The 27,260-nt window shown below is 46.3% G+C and overlaps 1 protein-coding gene and 1 long non-coding RNA gene across 2 annotated transcripts in view; one reads left to right on the top strand and one right to left on the bottom strand.

Annotated features, from left to right (window-relative positions):
* LOC146868210 (uncharacterized) overlaps positions 1–23,564 on the bottom strand; it is a 41,901-nt gene extending 18,337 nt beyond the window's left edge. Inside the window, exon 1 of the long non-coding RNA XR_014966190.1 lies at positions 23,389–23,564. This is a non-coding gene — a long non-coding RNA (uncharacterized LOC146868210). The remainder of the gene's footprint in view (positions 1–23,388) is intronic.
* Positions 3,952–19,482, top strand: TMEM52 (transmembrane protein 52). The gene is made up of 5 exons (XM_085609351.1): positions 3,952–4,181; positions 4,837–4,880; positions 7,793–7,837; positions 15,929–16,110; positions 17,554–19,482. Exons 1-5 carry the CDS (start codon positions 4,113–4,115, stop codon positions 17,931–17,933), a joined length of 720 nt encoding a protein of 239 aa, XP_085465477.1. The 5' UTR covers positions 3,952–4,112; the 3' UTR covers positions 17,934–19,482.
* Positions 23,565–27,260: the final 3,696 nt, after the last annotated feature.

Consider the following 27,260-nt stretch of genomic DNA (forward strand, 5'->3'; position numbering starts at 1 on the left):
AGGGTAAAAGGGAAATCAGCCGATTTCCAAAACCCAGGCAAGTGACTTTAAAAGGTGACTTTTTTATGCAGATAAATAGGCAGTAACTAAAAGTCAAGTAAGCATCTCATACTCCAACAGTTGGATAACAGTTATAAAAGAGTTTAGAGATGGTTGTCGACGACGTTTCGATCCCTGTGGCAATAGCGGGATCTCTTCAGGACAGGTAGATGACAGAAATGCCTGGGAAGTTAGCCTGGGTCGGTGAGGGAAAGAGAAAAGCGAGAGGGGGAGAGAAGGGGAGAAAATATATCATAAATAGGTATGGGGATAAAAACGATAGGAGGGTAAAAAAGGGGGGTCAAGGCGATTGAAGTGACGTGCTCAAGGTAATATGCGAGAGGGGGAGAAGAGAGAAAGGAAGAATTGGTATGAGGATAGAGACGAAGGAGGGTAAAAAGGGGTCAAGATGACTATGGTATAGTGAGAGGAAGCGGAGGTGTGAAGAATCTACAGGGAAAGAGAAATAATAAAGACCAGAGAAAAGCTTGGGGGGAGAGAAGATGGAGTAGTTCATCCAAAGATGTCCCAACTGGAAGGTGGAGTTACCAGGCGGTGAAGGAGGGAGAAGGTGCTGAGAATGGGAAGTGGAGCGGGGGCAGAATTAATGGGACAGAATGCGTGAGAAAAGACTTACAGTAACGGTAGCCGGAGGTGCCAAAATTGACAACCCGGTGAAATCCAAAGGGTTTATTGACCACACAGGGTCAAGGGGGAAAGTGGCCGATGCCGGAGGTGCGGGTACGGCGGATAGTAGGCGGCCGTGGGGACGGAAGCTCACGGGAGGAGCAACGGAGGATCCTCAAGTCCCGAACGAGGCGGGAGTCCAAAGGAAGGTTGCGAAGTGAATGCGCGGTGTCCCTGCAGGGAAAAGCAGGGACAGAGTGAGGAAATTGCCGATGCGGGAGCCACCGACACGAAGGAGGGAGCGCTGGGGCTGAAAAAAGGCTTACCGGGTAATTTAAAGCGGAGCGGAGATCCGCGGTGCGAGCGCTCGAAGTACCGGAATCAGTCTGGTTAGTGCGGAGGCTCGTAGAATGCGAGCAAGTCGAAGTCACCGGGAGGGGGCGGAAGAAGAAATAGGAACGCCCATTAGTGGCAAAAGAAGAGGGACAACAGTCGAGGAGGTATAGAGGCGGTCATGATGGAATGGTAGAGAGGGACCATAATAGAGGTGGTCATAAGGGAAGGGGGGAAGAAAGAGTGAAGGAAGCCAGAGTAATGCGTGATGCGGGGACGGTAATTGTATTAGAAGGAGGAGGGGGTGAGTGAGGCTGGATTGGAGGAAGATGGAGAGAGCTGAAGGGAGTCGGCGAAGGGTCAATGCAGGTGAGAATGGGGAGGGGAGGCAGGGGGAGCCAGAAGCAGGACAAGATCAATCGAGTTGGATAGCAAAATAAAGGGAGGAAGTTTAAAAATAAAAATGTAAATTAAATTGAAAGAAGTAAACGGGGAGATCACTGATGGGGGAGAAAGGTGTGCAGGAGCAGAGAGGAATGAAGGAGGGGGCAGGAGGGATGAGAGGGCAAGGGGTAAAAGGGCACAAGCCCTTAGAAGGCAATCAAGGAATAAAGGAACAAGTTAAAGCAGATTAGACCAATCCTCCAGACGGTTCAGTCCTGTGTGGAGGCTGTCAGTACGAATTATCCATTTGAGTTCTTCCTTGTCAAGAACAGCAGCAATGTTCATATTTCTTGAGGATTGTAGGATCACACTAATAACTTGCCATTTCATGTCGTCCTCAGTGTGATTCAATTGTGTGAAGTGTTCGACAAGAGGCGCATTAGCAGTTTTGCAACGGATCAGGCTTCTGTGTTGGCAAATCCGGATTCTAATCTTCTGTGTTGTTTGTCCCACATAAATCAGATTACACGGACAGGTTATAGCATATATAACATTAGTGGTATTGCAATTGGAGAAATGACTAAGGGTGATGTTAATGTTAGCATGCACAAATTTTTTAGTGTCCGATGTAAACCTACAAACACTGCAACCAGCACATTTGAAATGGCCTACTAAAGGCGGTAGATTACAGAAGGTTCTGAGGGTCGAGTCCCTTTTGGCGTCAAGGAGAGTAGCCCTAACCAAATGGTCTTTAATACTCTTGCTTTTTTTTAAAGCAAAAAGAGGGCGTTCTATTTTAAGGTTGCCAGCATTTAATGTGGGCCAATGTTTGAGGATACATTTTTTCACTGTGTTGGAAATCGGTGTAAATGTAGTGACACATACAAGTTTTTCGTCATTTTTCTTTTCTTTGGGGGTAAGTAGAATCTCCCTAGGGCAATACCAGGCTTTTTTTAGTGATCTCTTCACTAATTTACGTGGGTAGCCCCTGCTGGTCAATTTCTTTAATAGCAGGTTGGCTTCCGAAAAATAGTCTGGCTTAAAGAAGCAGTTGCGCCGTATGCGAAGAAACTGTGAGTAAGGGAGTGAGTCACAGAGGGCTCTGGGGTGATGGCTGCTGTATGACTATAAAGTATTTTTTTCGGTGGGGTTACGGTACAGAGTGGTATAAAGGCCCCCATTGAGAGCAATGATGGACAGGTCCAGGAATGCTATATGTTCTTTGCTGCTGTTGACCGTAAAGTTAAGGCCATTGCTATGAAGATTAAGCCAGTTGTGGAATTGAGAGAAGTGGTCTACAGTACTGTTCCAGATGAGAAAAATGCCATCTATGTAGCCCTTCCATTCTAGGATGTGGGGCCTGAAAGGATTGTGAGGGGATAGTATTCTGTTTGTCTCAAGCCAATCCATATAGAGTATCGCAAAATTAGGAGCGAAAACTGCGCCCATGCTGGTACCTCTCACTTGTTGATAAAAAGTGCCATCAAAAAGGTAAGAGGGAAGGAGGGCCCACCACAAAGGCTGGTAATCTGTGTTTGGCAAAGGCTGGAAGCACAAGCCTCAAAACAACACACAACCGAAAAAACACAGCTCCTGAGCTAGTGTGAAATGCCTTGATTTAACATATTGCAAATGAGCTCTCTGATATTTGTATTATTCTAAGTATATGACTTAGACATGACTCTGATAAATGGAAGTCATTTAACAATTATTTCTTACACTGTGCAGCAGTTAATTTAGAGTTTCTCAATCCTTAAATAAGTGTAATTTCTCATCTTGATATGTTTTCCTCATCTTCATACCTTGACTTTGCTCGCGAGAAAGTATCACTCATAGTCGTTAAAATGTGTGTCGCTCATAATTACTCTGAAATTATGAAAATGTCACAAATGGCAATCTGAACCTTTGGCAGCTATGGCCACCCAGAGTGTCCCCATCATCAAACCTGCAGCATTCACACAAAACCCTACTGCCAAGACAATGCCAGTCTAAAGAGTTGGGGAATTAAAATGTAATACGACAGATTAGACCTGAAAATGAAGTCTAATCTTCTTTTTAAAAAATGTAAAGGTCAGTCGTTGTCCAAAAGGGTTTATTTCTATCGGTAACATTTTCAATCTGTAAAGGGCGATTTGGGAAAAAGCAGGGGAATGCAGCTTCCCCATTGATTTATGAAAGCAGAGGCGAGTTTAGGCCCACGACAGCTAAAATTAAGCCGTTCTGGTCTATAAAATTTGGGAGTCTCCCTCCGCAACCGGGTCTGTTGGCAATTAACCAGCAATACACGCACCCTCTATATTTAAAGTACAGTGACAGGCCTTCCATGTTGGTTGAGCTCTCCTACGCGTGGCGGGGGGGCGGAGCTGCTTAAAATTCCAAAATGGCCACCACGAGCAATGCCAGCAGCGGTGGCATTGTTGTCAGTCCTTCTTCTGTGTTGATTACGTTCGAAGGGACAGCTGCATGACAGAGGTCCAGTGCACCAGGGCGTGTACTAATACTACGAAAGAGGCGTGCTGCGGGGGTGGGCCAGGGAGCCGGCTGTGAAAGGGTAGAGCTCCTTGAGCCAGCCAAGAAGGGGCGTACCCACAGAGCAGTCCTTGTATGAGGCGTGGCCTCTGTCCGTCTGCAGTCCCATAAAGACCTGGCTGCTGAGCTGTGCTGGTTGTTCGTTTGCGCCTGTCGTTGTCTTCGTTTTCCCCGGGACTGTCCATCCTCTGCCCGCAGACATGCAGTTACTTATCCGCTGGACCTCGCGGACCCTGTTCCTGTGCTGCGGCCTGCTGCACACGCTGCTGGTAAGTCTGTCTGGTGCATTACCCCCCCCCTTGTATCCACCCGATTGTCAGCGGCGTTCACATGTAGCGCACCCACCCCAAAGGATCATCATCGCTCTCACCCACACCAGGAACATTTTCACTACAAACCTCTTCTATGGTACGTTACCACATCACTCACGAAAATGGTGTTAGTGACCCACCGCGTCCCCATACTCACGCACTCTCCAGTCGACCCTCCCCTCCGAGAAATAATACTCCTCGCCAAAATAGAGCACCAGGTTAACGTTAAAATTCCTACTCTAGGATACAGTCCTCCCTGCGTTTAGAATTCCTTTTTTTCTTTCTTGATTTTGCCCTAGCTGCCGTTCCGTGTAAAGATTTATTTTCCATCTGTTAACTTGTTACGCGCACCCTGCAAATAATCCAAATCCTGTTCGCCAGTGTATTTCTGGCTCTGTGGTTTTGCCCCTAGAAATCTATCCAGACGCTTGGCCTCAACCGACCGGCTCCCTCCCCTTTGGCTGCCATGTGCTCAGCTTGCACAAAGACTCCTGCCTGCCCGCTCCATACTGTACTTATGTGAAGCCCGTCCCTCATCAAGGCTTGCGGCTACATATGTGTAAACCCACGTATGTAGCCCCCTTTTTGTTAACGGCTTTTTTTTTTTCTGCAGATTTCCCCAGGCTTAGCAGAAGAGGACTGTCGAAAGTCGGCCCAGTAAGTACCCGCAACTAAGATTGGGGGTGGGGCATCCCAGCTACTATAAATCTGTCTGTTTTGGTTATGCACGGTGGTTTAGTGTCCTCTGACTGAGGCATCATCGGAGGATACGACGAGTGGATTCGCCAGTGGTCTGGCTGAATGCAGAAGTAGAAACATTGTAGTCCAAGCGGCGCTTTAAATATTAGTAACCGTGTACCTGCTCTGTAATTTGAAAGGAAAAATGCCAGCATTTCGTGACAAAGGTGTGAATAATTTGAATGACGGAGAACCAGCACTTCTGAATAGCAAACAGGTACTCATGGATAATGAGTATTAGCACTGTTATAGTTCAGTTTCAAGCATTAAACCCACTAGAGCCGACAGACAGGATATTTGCTGTGAGTGCTGGTGGCTGTACTGTTACAGAGGTCATTGGATACTAACTGAGGCTTTAGAGATTGTATATGTTTCAGATAGAGAAGGATGCAGCAAGTTGATTTGCTGGAACATTGACCTTCCGATATTTAGTTTTTGAAGGGGTCCAACGTTGTTATTGACGGAGGCCAAACAGTTTCAGAGTGTAAGAGGTCTTTGCACCTTTGTTCATTATTAAAAGGACTTGTATATTTGCAAATATTTTAGCATGGTTCCTTGTTTAAATACATGCACTTGCAGGAAATACTTGTCCTTTCCAATATTCCTTTCCAGCCAGTGACGTTTTGCCCTCGATGATGCTTTTTGCTGTAAAATTTACATTTTGTAAATAGTTTTTATAACTGCTGGCACCTTAGTGGTGTACTAACGCATTGCTAAGTATACTTTTTAACTATACTTCACAGATATTGGAACAACAGAAGCCCGCTGTGTAATTTAAAAAAACAGTTACATACATATGGCTTGGCCACCTGTCTTAAGTAGCCTAGGTAGTTATATACTTACTAACCCCCCTCTTTGTCAAATGCTAACATTACTTGTGGAGAGCCGCTCAAAACAATCTCTAATAGCTGGAATAACGCATTTAAGATTTCATACCCAAATGCCGGTCTTTTTCTACTTTGCAGTGACGTGTAATTAAAGGGATTTGTGTTTGTATGTTATCCATGGTGCCATTAGTATGGCCCCGTAGCTGTGTAGTCTGTTTGAAGCAGCTCACCACGCTCCCAAGGTTTCATTCACAGACAGCTCTTCGATTCGTCCTGCAGTGCCTTCATGTTCTTAGTCGGTCTCTAGCTTATGGGCCGTGTTTTACTCTGGCCAGCGGTGGGTTTGTAATTGCTGTCGAAGAGGTCTGTCAGAGGACAGGTATCAATTGCTTACACCTTTCTTGGGTAACATGCATTTTGTTTGTTGAATACCAGTAGTGTATGCTTGTTAATTTCATGTCCAATCATAGAAGCCACAGTATTTCCCGGCTTGGTAGACCACATTAATAAGCATTTGCAATGCAATAGGTCTTGCATTTGCGAGATTTTGAGTTATTGGCATTATAATTGACAATGCCTTTTATTACAGCTTTTTCAAACACATAAATAAAAAGCATTGCCATTTACAATGCCAATAGCTCAAAATCTGGCAAACGCAACACCAATTGCATTGCAAAGGCTTGTTTCTGTTTCCAGCTCTGACCCCTCTATATGCAAGGTAAACACACTCCCAAATTAATGTACAAGCTTGCTGCTTACACAAACTACTGAAAAGAATCCCTAGTTGACATCTTTGTAATACTTAAAATGTAGAGTGAAAATAAAAGATGTCACAGACTAACATTAGACCAAGACGATGCACCGTTGATGAAAACATTTGGATACTAGGTCCGCATCACGAATGGCCAGTAAATAGGGCCTTCAGTGAAGTTAAGATAAGGGATTGGTTCCGGTAATAAAGTAATGTCCATTTGCCAGCAAAGAATGCCAAATAGTGCAAATATGTAATTTCCGCATATAGGGCTCCCAGGTGCTGTGTGAGGCACTCGCTGATCTAGCAGCATGAAGTCACAGGTTTCTTTCAGAGGCTTCTCCTGGCCCATGTGGTGCAGTGCTCGGGGGCTCCTATTGGAGTGGCCTCGGGGCCTCCAGGAGAGACGCGCGATGGCGTAGTGCCACTACAGGGTCTGTTTCTTTGCGTGATCACAGCAGCCAATCGATCAACAGCAGGGCATTAGAAGTAAATAGCATCTGTAGCCGTTATTCTTTAACGAGTTGTATTGTTGCAAAGACATGCGTCGCCGAACCACCCCAGGGCCTGTTTCAGGAAGCGCCAACAGCAGGGCTCTGGGTTATATAATCCTGACAGAGTTTACTGCACTAAAACAGCATTTAGGGTAAACATCGCCCCTAACCCGTCTTTAGCTTGATTGCAGGGAGTGTCTAATCTGCAAGCGCGACATTTGTTGGAATTCGCCAGGGCAATGTTGAAGAATTAATTTTTTTATTTTACAATGACAATTCTTCACCGAGCCACTAGATGGCAGAAAAGGCATTCATAAGAAGTGAAAGTGGATCGCGATCAAAGACAGATGGCGGCAGGGCGCATGCACGCTCGCGTGAACGCAAGCTCTAGGCCACCAAAAGCCTGTGGCAGCACTTTGAAAAGCCACACACTAAAAGTCTCGCCAGACCAGCGCATGCGCTGGGTCAGGCGAGACCTAAAAAGGTTACTAAGTGAATCTCCTAGCAGTCTCATGCAGGGACGATTACTTCACTAGAACATATTGCTTGTTTTACAATTTCACCAGAATATTTTTTTCAAAGTAACGTTCTTTATATGAATGTTCTCCTTTAGGACCTTTATTATTATTTTACTTTTCATATTTCCTGTGTGCCACACTACTGTCAAGCAGATATTTCTATTTACCACCATTTATAATGTTAATGATATAAAATGGCAGTAATAAGTTCTGAACTAATATGAATAATTTTCCTCCACAGGTGCCCTAAAGAAGGAACTCATTGGACGAGCCTGTGGTATGTGTGGTAAGTATCCACATGCTTGTCATTTAAAAAAAATTGTTATCCATTCTGTGGCTGAACGTAACACAGGCTTCTGCTGTATGAGCTTTATCTTCTAACCTACACCATAGTGATGTATGTGTATTGTAAGGAGACTTTGGATTTGACCTCTGCTGGTGTGTCCATGCTCAGTCCGACCTATGCTATAATTGTAATTATATAGCCCTCACTACCCCTGGCGGGGTGTTGGAGCGCTCTTCAATGAGTAGCACGCTCCGGAACCCAGGTGTGTTTCTGTAGTATAGAGAGGAGTCCTCTTGCGCAATATGGGTATCTTTTGTAATGAGCTTAGTAGTGTTGTGTCTCGTGCCTGGCATGATCTCCATCTTATGCTGTCAGGTTAGGGGAATCTTACAGCTGTAAGATTTTACATAGAGGTTTGATGGCTAAAGTTCCTTGGGTTACAGTTTGTTACTGGCCAGCAAGGGACGGTCCGCTCCCTGTTGTCCGAATAAAGTTACTTACCTGTTTAACCACTGTGGCTTTTGAGCCTCCTTCACAACAATTTTGGCAACAAGGATGAATGGGATTGCTACAGCATCCTCACTATTTCCTATCAACTCCCTTTAACCGTCCACCAACTGACAATCTAGACAGACAGTTGGCCTGTGTGTTCATCCAGCCCTGTACATACTCCAGGACATAAAGATATTCTTGGAGTCTAGCAGCCAATCTCGCTGAGCCTTTGCCACCACCACTAGGAAGAGCAACTTGGATGAGGATCTTCTGGTCGGATCGTAATAAGAATTCCGTACCCCTGATATATGTTCGGTAATGCTCCATGTCCCATGCAGCGGCCAGAGTGTCTCTCTCAATAACAAAGTAGTTTCTCTCCTAATTAGTTACCATCCTTGATGCAAAGGACTTCGTCTCACCTCTACATATGTTTTTGAGAGAGAATGGCTTCCACATCTGTTGCACTCGCATCCAGTGTGATGATTGACTTTAGTGCGATTTCAAAAGGCACCAGAATCCCTGCTTCACAAGTTTTCTTAATCTGTGCAAGATGTGTTGGAAGGAGCCGCTGCTTTTACGATGGATGAGTGGCATCAAGAAATGGATGCCGATGACACCCTTAAGGAAGTAATGTGCATGATTGCTGGGCATAGGAGATAGAGTTGTGTGGCGGTATCCGAGCAGCCTTTTGTCAAGGTTGCAGGGAAGTTGACCATGTGTGGAGATAGTGTTTTGATGAGGAGGAAGATTTATGTCTCCTTTAGGATTGACACCTACGTTAATAAACAAGGCTCATGAGGGCCATTTGGGGCAAGGTTTAACCCAACATCTGCTCAAGGCGTAGTTTTGGTGGCCAGGCATGAATGGTCAGGTCACTGCATGGGTGGTGAGATGCAATGTTTGTAAAGAGGCTTAAAGTAGGAGTGCAATCAGCCTTTGGGCATGTTTCTAATCAAGGGTAAGCTTGGCATAGTGTTTGTTTTGATTTTATTGGCCCAATGTCTTAACCCCTTCGGTGCTCATGACGGAATGGTTCCGTCATGACCCACGGTTGAGCTGTGCTCATGACGGAACCATTCCGTCATGACCACGCCCGCGCAAGATTCCGTCAGCACAGCGGCGGAATCTGCGCAGCATCGAAGGGGTTAACTACGCAGGGATTGCAGATGTGCTTTGGAGGTTTTGGATGTGGTCTCCAAATGCGTGTGTGTTCATGAAAGAAATTGCCATTGAAGCCACTATTTTTGCCTTGGGAAAGTTGTTATTGGAGGAAGGAGTTCCATCGATCCTTATAACGGACAACGGCACACAGTTAGTGTCCCATGAGCTGGGGATATTTCTACAGCAGCATGGTATTACACATCATTGTACTTCTATCTACAACCCACGGGGTAATGGGATTGGTGAGAGAGCTAACAGGATGGGGGAAGGGTGTGATTCAAATGGCTGAGGCTTCAGGACAGGATATTGTTAAGGCTGTGGAGGAAATGGTCTGGTCATATCGTACCACCAAGGAGGCGGTCACTCTAAAATCCCCTTTTGAATTGATGAGAGGAAGAATCTTTTTCCAAACTGGTTGCCTATATGGAGGAAGGAATGGGTGGCAAGTGGTGGTGAGCAGAAACCCATGTGTGGGAAGTATATGGTGACTTCTAAAGGAGTGATTGTTTTTTTTTTTTTTTTTTTTTTTTTTAAAACCTTTATTTGTGCATATGAAAAGGACAAATACGGGCCTACAACCATCAGGCCGGCCACAAAACGGTTAAGCACTGAGACACACATTACAACCCCTGTGCGTCAATGGTCAAGATTAGCAACGATTCAAGAGTTATACACTGGAGAGATCCTTGACACCAGGGGAAGGAGAAGTAAAGGTTAATTTTAAGGTTTTCAAAATAATTTTATCGAGGAAAAAGTCAGTAGAGGATAGAACCAAGGAGATTCGAGTCCGCAAGATGGCTTCATCACACGGGAGAGCAGCAGCATCGTTAAAACGGCCATAGAAAATCTCAGACAGTGAGGCGATGCCGTTATATAACAGGATAGTCACATGAGTCAATACGCACCCCTCCAAAGCCGCCCTCACTCAATCCACCCCACACCCGGACCCCGAATCGGAAACAAGTATAGCGCAGAGACATAGAAGAAAGAGGCCCATAGAACTAAAAAGAAAAGGTAATTTACCCCCCCCCCAACCCTACACCAATGCGGAGGCTACGGCCTGCCCCCCCCCCCCGGCATAGTGCCTGTCGCCCAATGAACCCGAAATATAGACAAGAGAGAAAGTAGGAATAGAGTAAAGAAAATAAGAAAACAAAGAAGAAAGCGGGGAGGAGCCCACGTAACCTCGGAGCGCCCGAAACCACCGGCCAACTACGTCTCCACACACTAAGAACCCACTACACCCAAAGGCGGTCGTGTGAAGATAACGTGTCACAACAATATAAATGAAGGCAGACAAATCGCGACGAGTGCGCACAACAAATGCAGACAGTTCCAGTCCCAGTCCAGCCCATCCGTGACACCATGGTGATAGAAATCAATCTAGCCCTGGCCCGATCGCGGGCGTAAGATTAGACTAGCCCCCACATGAAGGCCCCGCAGCCCGTGCAGACAAAGACAATATGGCCGCTTGGGAGAAGATGGAGAAGTAGAGTCACAAAATGGCCGCCGATCATTGTTTGAGGTCCCCTTGTGCACCATATAAAATCCAGACCTGGCCTGTAAAGTACAGGAGTTCCACATAAAAGAAGCCGTAGGCCACCGTGAACGGTTCCTCAAGGACGTCAGGTGTCGCTCAGCTGGATACTCTTGCGGACGCGGTGAGGCAGGCAACAACAAAGCAGGCAGCAATGAACGGGGAAACAAAGTGTCCACAATTGAGCAGGAGATCGATTGATCCTGGGTGCCGGGAAGGCCAGATGCAGACACCAGTGTAGCACGGTTATACACAGTCATTGCGTCCCCGCAAGAGGACAGAAGCACTGGCAGACCCACGTCTTGTTGAGAACAAACGGGGCGCTCACGACCCGCAGCCGACAGTATGGAGTCGAACCGCTCACTCAGCGTTTGCAAGCCAACACACAATTGCAGACGAAGGTCCCGCAGGGCAGCCAGAACGGAGCCGCATGTCAGCGGAAGCTGCGCCCCCACATCGGCAGCAATCCGGGACGGCACTGTGGAGCTGGAGTCTGGTAGAGGGAGGGCGAAGCGGGCAGCGGGCGAGACCGGAGCATCGCCCCCCAGCAGCGAGCAGGCAATCAACGCCATGTTTTACCGCTGAACGGTACAGTGGCCAGGGGGGGGGGGTCGTAACAAGGAGGCAATTCCACGCAGGTCTGCGCCGCAACAGGTGAAAGCCAACAGTCGCTTCCCCTCCCTCGGACTCTCTTTGCAGCCGACTAGGCAATAGAAGAAGGGGGTCCGCAGCCTTCCACAGCGCGGGCCACAGAGCGAAGCAGGCGACCCGCCACACCGGGGCTTACCCTATAACTCCAGCCCGTCAGGTGAAAGGTGAAGGAGGTGTCCGGGCGTCTCTCCCCCGGCTCATCTGGCGACAATCCGTGGTGTGAGGTGGGATCGGGGCCGCGGGGCTCAGATATGCGCCGGGGGTCCAGTGACTGCGGAGCTTCCAGGGGGCCGGCCAAGGCCACAATAGAGCAGGGGTCCAGCGCGGAGAACAAAGGCACCAAGAACTCCGGCATCCGGGCGGGCTCAGACTCCGGGCAAGCGGCGGCGCGGTCAGCGCGTCGTTGCGCACGTTGCACCTCGAAAATCGGCGAGGATAGGAATCAGGATGATAGTCCGAAGCCAAGGGCCGGCGGAGCCGGGCGCTCAAGCGTCTGCTCCGGTCGCCATCTTGGCTCCTCCCCCTAAAGGAGTGATTGTTGAGGGTGTTTGGCTAAAGATCAAGACTGGCTGGGTGGTGAGAGGTTTGTCCAAATTCAAAGACCCATTTAAAGTGGTGCATTTGTTCTACTTTTATGTGGTATTGGTGAACAATGGAATCGTCGCATGGATGCATTATTCCAGAAAGGTGGTGATCGTGTGGTGAAGAAAGTTGAGAATTACAGTAGGTACATGGTGATGAATGATGGTGGTTTTGAAAATAGTTTGCAGACTGAGGGGTGTGTGAGCGCAAACAGGGTCCTGCCTACCACCACAGAGGTGAGAGATTTTGAGAAATTATTCAATTCCAGAGAAGAAAGGAGTTTGAGGGATTGGAGACCACCAGATACAATGACATGCTTCTTATTGCAAGAGGGGATTTCCTTACTTAATTAGTTGCAATTGTTCATCCCAGTAACTTATGATGGTGTTTTTTAGAACGGAAGGGGATGTGTTGTAATGAGCTTAGTGTGGCGTCTAGTGCCTGGCATGATCTCCATCTTATGCCGCCATGTCAGTGGAATCTTACAGCTGTAAGATTCAACATAGAAGTTTGAAGGCAAACCTTTCTTGGGCTACAGTTTGTTACTAGCAAGCAAGAAACTGTCTGCTTCCTGTTGTCCGAATGAAGTAACTTACCTGTTTACCCACTGTGTCCTTCAAGTCTCCTTCACAACCATATCCAATGCTAAAATACTCCTTTGGTGAGCCATGGCTTCAAATCTACAGGGTTCTCTAGTGCTGCTGTTCTTTTTGTGTTGTGCAGACTTGGTCAGTGGGTAGTGCTTTGGTGAACCGGTGTCTGAGCGCTCGCAATTTTATAGCAGCTATGGTTGCTGAGTCACAGGTGTTGTAGTTTGTACAGACGACTTATTTCTAGGTCACGTGTAGCAGTTGACAATTGTACTGAGTGTCTAACAACGGATAATTGACCCCTTGCCTACATCTCCTCCCTAAGCTTGTTGGTGTGTTTGGGGCAGATTTATAATAAACTAATGCAGCGCGGTGCAGCAAGTCATTTTGCTACGCCGCGCTGCGTTAGAAGCACAGGGATGCACTTTATTTACAACAATATATCACATCTCTGTGTTCCCCCCCCCCCCCCCCCGCGCTGGCACGCAAACTGCTGCCTGCATCATGGGGAGATTGTTTATGTACAGTAAGGGTTTCCTTCCTCTGATGATCAGAAATGGTGTTTTACAACTTTCATGTGTGCTGCATTAGCACACATGGAACTTGTAAAACGTCTTTATTTAAAGGATTGTTTATGTGCAGGAAGGGACACCTTCCTGCACATAAACAATCACCAGAAGTGATTTCCTCTTTCTATGTGTGCCTCAGAATGCAGCACGCGTAGAAAGAGGGGGGAAAAAACGAGGAGAAATTAATACATTCCTCCTTTTTGTGCCTCCTTACGCCTCCCCTGGGGAGGCATAGCATTGAGACTCATTTCAAGATTTACGATTTCTTGTAAATCTGCGAATGTGTCTGGTTCCATGGGTGTTGCGTTTGAACACCCATGGAACACCCCTTTCACACAAAGTGCTGCGTGTAAAAGGGCCGTAGCTTTTCCTGTCCTTGTTAAATATGGGGCTGAAAAATGCACTACCGGTGAGTCAGAGTGACGCACTGGCAGCGCAAGGGGCATATAAATCTGCCCCTTTGTGTGCAGGGAGTCCTCCATGTCCTTCCCTGGTTTAGATCACTTGTAAACCTAGCCAGGCTTGTTTTCCTTCTTTATTAGTTCAAGTATTTTTTTAATGCTTGGATTTTTATGAGGGCCTTGGCGTATCGGGACGGCACCTATCCGGGATCAGAACAGACTAGTCTCCGTGGCAAGTCCTCCTATCAGCCTGTCGAGGTCTATACAATAAGCACTTTACCGATACGCATGCACAAGTATCCAGGCGCACATAGACACTTCATGGTGTGCATGTCAAAGGTACAAATTGTCACACCAGCTTGCAGTGCTCTCCAGTATTGGAGACATTTGATCTCTTGAAGGCCGAGCCAGTCAACATTCTTCCCTGACCAAGCCATCGTTTCTATTCTCGAAGCCGGCCAGGGTGCAAGCCTGGGCATGCGGCCAAACACGACACACCTAAGGGGAGGGGGGAGCACACCTTGCACCTCCCGTTTCTGTTATCAACCATTCCTCGACTGTGTATTCGGCTGATGACATTAAGAAGCACACGTTTGCTTAATTGACATTGGAAGAATGCTTTTTAATAATTTAATTAGGATTTTTTTCAAGAACAGGGACTGGGAAACTCGAGATAGCACAGCGTGTAATTTGGCGATTACTCTTGATTATACCAGCAACAACAAAAAATCACTCTGACCTAGAAAGAAGCATGCTGGTTGTTTCCAGTGGGAGGCATTTCTTGCAGAATGTCCTGCTCCTTCCACTGGAACAGCTTGAGGATACAGGAATGACGTTTTTCCGCAGCTCTGAGGTGAGGTAGCTTAATCTCGTGGTCAGTGGTGCTAGTCCGTAAATAAAAGTATGGGAACTTTGATCCTGGGTACAATGGGAATGTCGTCATCAAGTATCGGGGAGGGGCCAAAAACCTAACTACAAAAAATAAAATATTCTCTAACTCTATGTTGGCCTTTCACCTACAGAGAAATTCATATAAAATATAATGCACACCTTTAAACGAAAACCTTGTTTCAACTTTAATGTATCCGTGGAAAATACAGATTTCTACTAGGACAGCTTGGCTGGTTAAAGTGATGTTTTAAGATATATGTGGGTGTAAATGAACGGTCACATATTTAAATTCTGGTTGGTGATGTGTAAATAGTGTTTGTATTAAAAGTGCTAAGATGTCCAGGCATGTGCATAAACCAATGTGACCAAGCAGCTTTTTAGTTTAAAAGAAGTAAGATGTGTATAGTTAGACTGCACTCTGTATAAATAGGTCGTCACAATCTTCAAAAATATTTAGTTGAAGTGTTTACAGTGCATTCAAAATGTTTTTTGTAATATGCATTTTGTACCCAATGCAAACTCTTTTAATTGGTTTCCAGTGGTTACGACAGGCAAATTCTAGTTCTATCGATTACAGCTTATACTGACTCAAAAGTAGTCTTTAGATTTGCTGATTTAACGTTTGCACACATTTACATTTCTTTCAGGAGCAGGCAGCCTAAAGAGAAGGCTTGCTTCTTGTGTTTCCCTTTCCTCACTTCACAGAGTAGACTCTTCTCCCCTTTCGACCCAGGGACCTCTACTATCGCGGGAACGTTGTTTTATTATAAAAAGTATGGACATTGTTTGGATCAAATTAATAAAGGGTGGGAACGTTGTTCTCGTGTCCCCTTGGCCACTTGGACCTTTGCTTGTGGTCGATCCTGTTAACCTCAGTTACTAAAGTACGCATGCCACTCACTTTCCAGAAATGGCTGCACACCCAGACACCTGTTTTGTTGACCAGTTTAATGGATGGATGGATGAAGCTTTGAGACACTGTATGAGGCGGTACTGCTATAGTGCAAGGAGTTGGTGTGAAGTGCATAGTGTTTTTTTGTGCTGTAATGTGGTAATAGGAATAGTCAGTCGAAGAGGAGGCCACCTGCTAAACTGTGCGTGTTGCCTGATACCGTAGGTTTGTGCTGCCAAGGGATCAGTTTAGCAGGGATCTTGAACAGTCTCCAGTCTTTTGTGATTGGTTCTAAGGGCTAACACTTCCTTCTTTATCATTTCAGGTTAATCCTGCTTACAATATTTTTGTTACTTCTCTGTGGCATAGCAGTCAGCTGCGTCAAGTTCTGCTGCAGGAGAGCAAAGCGGCCCACACAAGCCCAACCGCAGCACCCCTGCGAAGTGACTGTCATTGCTGTGGATAACGACAGCACTGTGCACAGCACCATCCACAGCACTGTGACATGTGAGTGTGCTGGGTCTGTATGGAGCTTACAACTAGTGTGGGTTCAGACTGTTTAGTATAGGTCTTGTGATTATTTCAATGATACCTTGAGCGTAGTTGGATTTTTTTTTTTTATATATACATATATAATTTTTTTTTTTAAGTGCTCACTTATCTTCTCCCTGCAAAGTGAGTAAGTGGTCTGAAGTGAAATTGGGAGATTTTCTGAACGAAAACAGACCTGAAATTAAATCTGGGAGTAGCGGATACCGTCTGCCTTTGTAACTCCTTCAGAAGGGCCTAATTTCTAGCCGATGCTCCTGTGTTCTGAGATTTGTAGGCTCATGCTTATAACGGTGAGGTGACATCACGGGCCATAGAATGAAAAGTACAGTTTGTTATCAAGCCGGGGCTGGCTGAAGTTTACGCCTGTCATAGGTATCGCCTGTCAGAGCCTTCTAAGATGACCTCATGGTACTGAGTGGGTAGGTGAGGGTAAAAAAAGGAAACGGGAGCTAGAAATGTGTGAGGAGATGAAAGGAAGGAGACAGAGGTTACAAATGACAGAGGGTGCTTAACAGTTATGGGCTGGGAAGGGAGCCTGAGGTGTGACTGATTATGTCCCAGCCTTGCCTTCTTAGTAAATTGTGAAATTTCTCCTTGTTACATATGGATGTCTATGTATATTCTTCTGTTTGATGTCGCCCAAGGCATCACTTCCGGTAGGGGAAAACGTTGGTGGCCGTGGCATACCGAGCAGGGTACCAAAAGGCTTCATCAGACGTGTGTCTAACAACTGCTAGGGCTTTTGACATCGCCCATACCCTAGGCAGTGCCTTTTCGGCTCATGGCGTCTTGGTTAATTCCTTAGCTGACTATTCCCTCTACGCATGTGTACTGTGACCTTTTGACTACCTATGTGAAATGGAAAGGAACTTGAGAGTCTGCTTTTGTTTCAGTTACCTACTCCCACAATAGGACCAATGGCCTTCATGTTCTCCATGGCAAGTTATGCAGTATGTTTAGATTTTGCGGTCATCCGCCGAAGAAAGACGCAGAACTTGCAAATATATGCCGTTGCAACCCTGCATAGATTTAACCACCGAATTTGATCTACTTTCGTGACTGTAAGTTATTGGTAGTTGCCAGCGAAGTGTGCCCGTGCCTTTGAGTCAGTTCCAGGACTATTTTATATTTGTGTCTGAAGTCATTTCCTGGTTGATGTTTTTCTCTAAAACGCTGCGGTATTTTTGAATGTGTTCATGGCCCTTGTGCACAGCTGCTAAACCTCCGACTTGCACGTGGATGACTCACTCTTCTGTCCTCCCTGGTCAATAAAATGAGTAACGTTGAGCTGGATAGCAGTAACGGTCCCTATTTACAGACTGCGTCGCCGTTATGCTTGTTGACAGTAGTAATGTGTTAACCTATATTTATTACTGATTCTTTGTTTTTTTTCTTCAGCTTACAGCTCGGTGCAGTACCCACACTTGTTCGCTTTCGCAGAGATGGACCGCGGCGCCTTGTCTCCCCCAGCCTACAGTCTCTATGCTATGGAGATGCCGCCAGCCTACGAGGAGGCGATAAAGATGTCCGCCCCTGCCACCGACGCCCCTTCGACCATGCCAGCCGTTCAGAAGCTGGAGGACATCCCGGAGCACGCTGCTCCTGACGTGGACGTGGAGGAGGAGCTACAGCAGCCTGGTGATGAGGAGGTCCCGCCCTCCTACGAGGAGCCGGAGTCCGTGAATGTGGAGGACAGCCCCTTGTCCGTGGAGGACAGCCCCTTGTCCGTGAATGTGGAGGACAGGTCCTCGTCCTCCCCTCCACGCGCCAGAGACTGAGACGCAACACAGGTGTTTTGCGCGCGTGCTGTTGCCCTGGAAAGATGACCCTCCTTGTGGCCGTGCTGGCGTCGAAAGGGGAGGACACGCGCTGCGGGTTACCATGGCAGGGAAGGAAAAAATGATGCCACACCTGGTGACTTACCACCAGACTGAGGGGGCGGTGTGACCTGTAAACGGCTCACCCTGTGGTCCACCATACCTCGCTTTCATCTGCTGCCGTAGGCTTTCGGCGTGTACGCCACACCGAAGCTAACGCAAGATTATTTCACGTTCAAAGATTTGAGCTGACCTTGCGTGAGCAGTCTGTGCTAATTGGTTGCGCATGTCCAGTCCATCCTGAGCCGGTTCACGCAGGAGTGGCTATCCTTTGCCATGTCCGCAAAGCATGGACTTCTTCGGCCCGGTTTCTAATAGGCATGTAGACCAGGGTACATCTGTGGCAGTTACAAACACTCGTACAAGGTCCACCCACATGGGAATCAGGAATTTATCTGTGACACCACTGGGGCTTCTGGAGGAGGTGCCGGATTCTGAGTGAGGCTTCCAGATCCCCTACAACGTCCAGGCAAGTGGAGGGTAGAGTCAGGCAACCAGATCTCTGTTCTGGAAGGATCCTCTCTTTGGTGGAGAAATGGGCCACTTGTACACCAGTCAAAGAGTTGCTGATAAAGTGGCAGCTGCTGTGAAGCTCACGTTTGTGATGTAAAACCTGTTGCACATGTGTCGCAAACAGCTGTTAGTTGGGAAGTGGTAAGGCTGGATTTGAAAGGACCACCCAGGTGTAGAAAGCTCTTGTGGTTAATGGAGTCTCAGATCTCAAGACTTTGGTTCTACTGCTGTGGTCAAAAGAGGCTGCTGCCAGTACACTCGTCATTGTGAATACCATTCTATCACCAACAAGCTGGGAGAGAGGACCTCTTCGTGTGGGAAGGTTTTGGTTCTGGTTTCACTTTCAGGAACTGGAGACTATGTTGGAGAAAGCAAGGGCCCATTTATGTGGTTAAGTGAGGGTGATTTTCTGGGGGAGGGGGAAAACTGGGTCCCTTGGCCAGTGCAAGGGGAGTTCAAGAGTGTGGCAGAAGAGGCAACAGGTTCATGTGTTCTGGGAGCTGAGGTCACTTACCCAAAGACCTCTTTTCTGACTGCCATTTGAAAAAAGGGACTTAAGACACAGCTCTTGGAATCTGTTAAAGTATTTGTTTGGCCTGTTATTTGATGTAGAACCCCACGCTTGCACATTTTGGGCTTCTGATAGACATCCGATGGTTATCCATATGCCTCTGTTGGCGATTTTTTTTCCCCTTCGCAAAGGAGGTTTAATTTCTAGCACATTGCTGGTCCAAAGAAGTCGTTACTACGTAACGTTGATGCATAATGTTTCATAAACTGTACAGGACTGTCCAAGGAGCAGCATCTGCTGTATAATGTGGATTGCGGTGTGCTGCAACACACACGTGTTTATATTTAAGTGTTACATGATTCAGTTTTGATGCCTCTAGACTTTTTTTGTTTGTTTGTTTTTTTTAATAAAATGTCTGCATTTTCAGAATTATTGTGCTTTGTTCTGGATAGCTCTTGTTTTGCACTTTTTACTTACTTGATCATGTTTCTCTGCTCCTCACTGCTTTGCCCATCCGTCTCCAATTGCTGGTAAGTGGTCCCTGTAGGTCTTATTGGACTCCCAGATTGACTTTTTTGAGGTAACACGTTAAAGAACTTGCGTCCTAACTTTCTAAACTGTGATTATGAAACTGCATTTTGTGTTGTCGGGCTTTTGATTGCAATTTAGTCGGGGAGGAGTGAATCTGTGTCACCCCTGAGGTGCTTTGTCCACAGTTTCTAAGTACAGCCTCCTTGAAAAGAAGGACCTATATGTGCCAGGTCGCGTGTCCTGGGGATCTTTGTGCCCGTTTTTGAGCTCTTTTTCAGAAGGTGGCTTTCCATTTCTTACTTGAAGTAAGCATTCTTGGGCTTCCCTTTGTCAGTCAGCTTGATCTGAAGGGTCTTTAGTTCACAAGACACTACCGGGGATTGGGGCCTAGGCTAGGAAATCCAACTCTCCTGTGTGAAAGGGGCCCTACCACTTAAGAAGCTTGGGCTAGAAATGCTCCCAGGCCAGCACCTCTGAGCTCCACAGTGAATCTTGCTCACGCATAGGTGGCGTGGCTTCAACTGCTTCTGTCCACATGAGCTTCATTCTAGTAGGAACTGATTTGGTGCAATTGCACCCCCTTTAGTACTAAAGAACTGGCGATTGAGACTACATGAAATGGAAGCCATATTTGTGCTTGTGGCATTGCGCAGTAATGAGCGGAGTAGGGTATACTCACTACTAGACTTTCCTTTCAAGACCCTGGCCTTGAAGAAATCCCCTAACTAAACTCCGTTGACAGATTGACTAAATGGTCCGGCGGTACTGAGTCCCCTTCAGGATAAGGAGTGTTAGTACAAGTGCTTTTCAAACAGGCCTGCGCGCAGACTTGTCCTCTGTCGTGGGGCAGAGCCTGGAAGTTCAACCGGGGCACATCCCTCCGATTCAAATCGGTGGCTTCACTTGGAGCCCAATTGGTTGAGTATGTTGAAAGTGTGTGTAATAACAGATACTCATTGGTACACCTTAATTTACAGAACTTTATGGTTAGCGCTAAGAAATCAAAAACTTTCTTGTGTTTAATTATTTCAGGGATGACCCCCAACTGGCCATTTCTCGGGTCTTTAATTCTTAGGTACAAACATAATGTGCTTAAATGTAAGCTGTGTGAGTGACTCTGGGGTTTTGGTTTCAATAATGTCCTTATGCAAACCATAACCTATACTACTACTACTACCAGATATGCCAACTGGAATGTAGGGCAGCAACAAAGGACCTCCGCTTCTGTCTGTCTTGGGCAAGTTTCAGTACAGTGCCCAGGTTGTGGTTTAGGGTGCTTGTTCTCGTTTCCACATTTCACTTCCTGGTTTTCCTTATTGTGATAGTATTTCAAACATTACAAACCCCACAGACTTGGATTTGCAAAGCCCACTGAACATGTAGTACACACATTTTAAGGCATTTCTACTACTTCCAGATTTGTTCTGCACTTTTCCAAATAGATTAGTAATCTTTATGTTGGTGACTTCAATGGTGGTGGAATATCATGAATGCTTGTCGCGGGCATCCCACCTGAGCACAAGACCTTCTATAGTTCTACAATGTGCTCGAATTCCCAAATAAATCTAAATCCTATTTTACCAAATATAGCCAAACTATAGGACAGGGTTTCTTTATTTTTAATCCAAGTTGGCAATGCAGCGTAAAGAGAAGAGTGGTCTCTGCTTGTGAAATTTGCGTGCATTCTAGCTCTTTCTGCGCCAGTCTGCAAGCAAAGCATTCATAGGAGTCGGGGGCCTCTCTTCAGTCCCCCACCCCAACTCGCTCGGCCTAACATTTGTGTTCCCTTTGTAAACTGGCAAAATGTTCCAGGGATCGAACGATTCCGCCTCCCCCTTTTCCCCTTCTCCTTTCATACACCTTTGTCAAACGGTGCAAAAGTTCTCTGCAAAACAAAATCTGCTTTCTCTGTGGCCAGCCCTTAGCTACAGAAACTCTGCCTCTGTAGATATAGCTATGTGGGTAATACTTGTCTGGCTTGATTACACGGAATGCGACTGTGGCAGGCAAGCTGCCAAAGAATTTCCCTCCTCCCTCTGCTTTTCTTTAAAGGGGTGTTAAAACATTCCACCTGTGACGCCATTGAATGTGTGCTTAACTTGTCGCATCTAGGCTCCCCAGGGAGGAAGCCTGCATTCTCGGATATTTCATGGTGTCAGTTTTGCATATCCATCTCAAAGGGGGGGAGTGGTTATTCAAAACACTGCAATAAAATATATATATATATACCTCAAACACGACATTGCAGTGAAGTTAAACTCCTTTTATAAAAACGAACATTTATATTGTGCTATAGGTTAATCAAAAACGTCTATTTGATTGGGACGTTTTTCACATGATTTGGCTTGCAGTGCATTTTATTTTTTTAATTAAATATTTACTGCTTCTCCTGCCTCAACTCCCCCTTGCGAAGTCAAAAATGTATCTGACAATAAATATTGTTCCTTGACTGTATCAAACCATCCGGGATGGTAAAGCGCAGCTACTCACCTGTGAGAGTCTCAAGGCAAACTTAACCTCTGACCTCGTTCCTCTATATGGTTACAAAACTTCTCAGGGACTTGGAATGTCCTTATAATGTACAGCAGGGGTACTATATATATATATATATATATATATATATATATATATATATATATATATATACATGTATGCAGCCTGATAAAGTATTTATTGTACAGTCCTCATGTCGCTCTTTAATTTCAAAGCACTTATAATATGTTACTACCTGTTTATGGTGCCACCATATACTTCCTTCAGGAGGAAGGCACTATTGCATAGACTGGTCGGTGGCAGTTTTTTTTGCTATATTTCCTGTGTGTAGAAGTTCCTTCATTGATATTATGATTCTGATTGTCCCTCATTGTATAGTGCCTAATCCCTCTCGAAGTTCTCCTCAAAGCGCTGCAGTAGAGGGAAGAGTCAAAGAGGGACCAGGAGGGGGTACATGATAAAGATATTGAGGAAGGAGGTTGCTGATGAAATGCCTTCTCTAGCGTCTCAGTGGGCAGAGTGATGATGTTGGTAGCTGTGCCTGAGAAGAAGTGGAAAAGATGGGTTGGGGCTGAGAAGTTAACTAGAGACGAAACGAGGTTTAAGTCAAGTGGGTGATAAGTGACTGAAAGAAATAGGGCCTGGCAGAACTGTTATACTGATGCAAGTAACAGTACGCTGGGAGGCAGGTTTGCCCCTAACCCCGTAGTCTGATCTCATGCAGCGCCTCCATTCTCCAAGTCAGCAGTAGGAGCTGTATGGTATGGTAGCTTTTTTCCTGCTTCTTGTGCCACAGAGAGGCAGTCCTCTGATTCGAGCACTATGTGCTTAAGGACTGTTCTTGGCACTCTATTATTAGTTTGACCTGGGCTGGACTTTCAATGCTCAAATACTCCACTTGGCTGTACACTGACTGCCCCGGTGAGGTTCTGTGCAGTTGGCCTGCTGGACCGCAATCCATCTTTAGGATGTAAAGCAAGTATTTAATACCGCTCAATCCCCACCTGTAGGGTGTCGCTCATGTCACACTTGGTTTTATTCTCTAGATAGGCAAAATATCTCAAATGGACTTCAGTGGGATCATCTACCCATCCTCACTCCACCTCATTGTGCCTCCCCTCTGATTCCACTTGGATCCTGGCACTCACCCCTCCTTGAATACTACAACTGCCGAGGGTTATTGACTCCAGAGCTTCTGATCCATAGGGGAATAATACAGACTTCTGGGGCCCTGTGTGCCCTCCCCGCGTCATGCAGATCATTTTGCGTTACGTCACAGCTGATTCAATAGTATAGACACCGATTTACCTTGCTCGGGGGTCCGATGGTACAATGCTGGATCGCAGGTGGTGCGACACTTCATGTAGTGTGTTTTGATCAGAGGTTAAACAGGCTCCCTGAAGTCAGGACTCTGGTTAGTTTCAGTTCCTGCCAGCTGCTCTCCACGCTACGCCCTCGTGCACGGAGTGCGCATTTAGACTGCCCCCACCCCTCATATTAAATGGATTGGGTGATCTTTTTAACCTCTCCCGTTGAGAGTTTTAAATATGCCTGTCTGGCTCCCCAGATCCAGTTACTCGCACCCACTTGACCCGATACGGATCGGGCCTGCGCAGTGCACCGAGTCACCCACGCCTCTTCCCCCCCCCCCCCCCCCTTCCGGACCACTGCCCGCTGCCCTCGACTGGCGGCCGCAGCTCCACGCGGAGAGCTCGTGATCGGAGGCTTCTCTCTTGATTTGCAGCAACTCCACTAAAGGAGTCGGGTCTAGAGTTTATTTACATCGAATGGGTTGAACCACGAGACTGGACTTCTAATTCTGGCTTCACCTCTTGTGATCTTGCACAAATCAATTCACCTCACCATGCTTCAGTTCACTTATTTATTACAAGAAATGTATCCACTGTGTGGAGCAGTTAGAAGTGCACAAACGGCAACATGAAAATAATAGGGTACAAAAGGACATCGGCTTTTGGACGCCCAGTCTGCGGTCCGCGTACTGAGGCTTTCCAAACGCAGAGGGCCAGCGGTGGCCCGTGGGGGTGGCCGTAACTCGACCCTGTGCTATAAATGGCTCTCGGAGTATGTTTTTCCTCTGCAAGAGCAGACACGAGTATCTCTGGTTTACAGGTCTGCAGTTCATAATAATCACGCGGGAGCCGTGCCTTCTACAGCATTTTGGCTATATCGTATTTGACTTGCCAGGCAGCTCCCAGCAAACCTCTTAAAAGCGAGTTGCATGATATCTACCGAGCTTAACGGCGGTAGCAGTTTTATACAGGGAACATGGAGGAAGGTTATTTTTGGGTGATGTCACCAGTCATACTTCCAGATGTTGGCATCTTTAACGTTTTGGTTGCTTTTACTGAATTTTCATGATGCAGACGCGGAGAAAATCTATTGCCGAGCTAAGTATTAAAAAAAAAAAAAAAAAAAAAAAACTAAAAGTGGGGCGGCATGTATTCTTTTGATTGGCTTCCCTTACTTTGGGTGAAATGCCTGCACGAAGTCTAAGCCGCCGTCAAGTGGTCTAGGTAGCATTTCAACCCATCGTTTTTCACCCACTGCTCCATTCTAGGCAGAGGCCCGCCCTCTGCACGTCATTACCGACCCATCTCTTCATAAACAGTCCTTCCCAAGCTGCCAGCTGTGCCCCTGCCCCCTAAGAAGCACAAGCACCCCAGACTGATTTGGCCTTGGTAGACTTTCTCAATTAGGTATATTTTGGATATTGTAGCACAGCGAGCAAGGGACCCACAACTGCCCATACATACCCTCATACCCTTGCACACTTGGGGAATCTTAAAAAACAAACACATTTTTTTTCTTTTGAAATAGGAGCTCAAACACCGAGATAGGGGAGTGGGGTGGGGGGTTGGTGAGCAATGGAGAAGCAAGTATGTTACTAAAAAAAAAAAATATATGTCGAGGGAGCATAAGTGGACAGTTCAACGGAGCATAGCTGAAAGTGTTAAAAAAAAAAAAGCGCTATTACGTGTTCAATGCTGGGTGTATCAAGCGCTATTTTTTTTTCTGTTATGCTCCACTGCAGCCCGCTGTTCAACATTATTAAAAACCTACATTAACAAAGCATGTTTTTGTTTTGCCGTTTGACTTTTGGGTCACTCCATGCATTGCAAACTTGGTGTCAGAGCAGATTATAGAGCATTCAATACTGTTTCCCCTCTCCCCCGGAGTTTTATATAGCGCGATTTTGACCCGAAGGTATCTGGTATCAGAACGCTTTACATGAGCTCCAGTTACTTAAGGACACATTTATTTTTGTTCGGCACGGGGAGAAAGGTGATCTATCCAGAATCATAGGATGTTGTTCGTCATTGCAGAGACTCCAACCCGGTTCTCCAGATTTGCGGTCCACCGCCCAATACGTTAGACCACATCCTCTCCCCGAAAAAGGTTTAGCTTTGTGTGGGCCTCCCTCAATGGAGTACGTACACCAGAGTGGTGGACAATTTAATTTATGTGACCTTTTGCCTCAGCTTATTTTATCAACTAAGTGGTACAAAGCTACAGCCTGTCTGGCCATTTCCTTGTAACACCATTTTGTTCAGGGTACCTCAGACTTTCCTCAGAACCTGCAAATGAATGAGAGAATTGGGTTATGATCTACACCGCCCCATGGTACTGAGCCGACGGTAACTTCACAAGCTTCTTGTGTGCGCCTCAAAATGGAGGACTGGGGTTATAATGCAAATGATTTGTAGCCATTGGTTGTAGTTTGGAAACAGCATTAATGCAGTCGGAACCACGCCCGTGTTACCACTCTTGCCTTTACCATGAATATTATTTTACCACCCATGCCTTTGCAGTGATTTCCGTTGTAAAGGCATATGCGCGGTAAAGGGAGTCAGCGCTCTAGATGAGGGGCGGAGGGTGGTAGGTGTTGGAAACTTCCTGTTTCCTTCCTGCGGCTTGGTTAGTATTTTTTTGGGCAGCATTGGCGTCGTTTTCAGGGCTGGGGCGGGTTTTAGGGCTCGGGGCAGGTGGATTGGTTGTTTTTTAGGGCTGGGGGTCAGGGTAGTTTTTAGGGTGGGGGCAGGATTTAGGGCTCTGGGATGTTAACTTTACCATTCATTTAACTTTACCAATCATGCCTTTACAATAACATTTGTTGTAAAGGCATGCGTAGAAAAGATTGCGATAAGGCATGTGTAGTAATCTCATGCGTTGTTCCGTCATTCAACCGTTGAAGTGTATGTCTATTGTGTGAAGCGCAGACCTAAAAGTGGGGTTCAGCTGGCATAATGCAGTAAAGCACCCACTCCATGAATGTATATGACCCTTTTGTTGCAATTCCCAATCTTTTTTGATCCACTCAGCCTTTCGTTCTCTGGGGCTGTTAAAATTAGTACCACTGAGCTGGATAGTGAAAAAACACCTGGTAGTATCTATCCATAGCGCTAAAAGACAGTCTATGGGCCAATTGGGCTCCAGCGGTATGCCTGTGGTGTTATAATATTCCTTTGGTAGTGTCTGCACAGCAAGTCTCTAAGCTTCATTAAAACACAAGTGTACACTTAATTAGACCAAGCGGAGTGCAGTGCAGCCCACTATTCCATTATCTTTGTTCATAATTTGAAGCATCACTTAGCGAGATGATGCCTCCAGTAGGAAGCTTTCCAAAGAGATACTGCCAAATGTGCCTGTAATGCCGAATTTTGTTAATTTCCTCTTTTGCTATTGACACTAAAGCCAGATTTCAAATGTCAGAATTCTTATCTATGTGCCACTGGATGCCAAATATTGACGCCAAATATTTTAATTGTATAAATCTTTTAATTACTCGCCATGTTTGCGCATCCTGGCTCTCCCTGCGGGCGCCATGCTCCACTCTTGCGCTCATGTGTTCCTTGGCGTTTGTCCTTACACCAATTACAGCATCCCGTAGGTGCCTTGTTTCCCATGGTTAATGCCGTGACACATTATGGCAGACTCTTTCCTCCTCATTTTCCCATTGGGGAATATCTGTGTCTGGAAGGAGGAAGAGAAGGGATGCCTGAGGTAGGTAGCAAAGAAAATAAAGGGAAGTGTGGAACAGATGCAGCGAAGGTTATGTAAGGAACATTGGGGAGAGTGGGAGCAAGGAATGCACAAGCAACATCAGGAGGGTGAGAGGTGCTTCCCCAAAAACAACATGGGGTGGTGACGCAACAGAGGGA

Source organism: Triturus cristatus, chromosome 1_2 (genome assembly GCF_964204655.1).
Source record: "Triturus cristatus chromosome 1_2, aTriCri1.1, whole genome shotgun sequence".
NCBI lineage: Eukaryota > Metazoa > Chordata > Amphibia > Caudata > Salamandridae > Triturus > Triturus cristatus.

Coding starts and splice junctions, on each gene's coding strand:
- TMEM52 (XM_085609351.1), top strand. CDS start 4,113: ATGCAGTTACTTATCCGCTGGACCTCGCGGACCCTGTTCCTGTGCTGC. Junction 4,881..7,792: donor GACTGTCGAAAGTCGGCCCA/GTAAGTACCCGC, acceptor TTTCCTCCACAG/GTGCCCTAAAGAAGGAACTC. Junction 7,838..15,928: donor ACGAGCCTGTGGTATGTGTG/GTAAGTATCCAC, acceptor TTATCATTTCAG/GTTAATCCTGCTTACAATAT.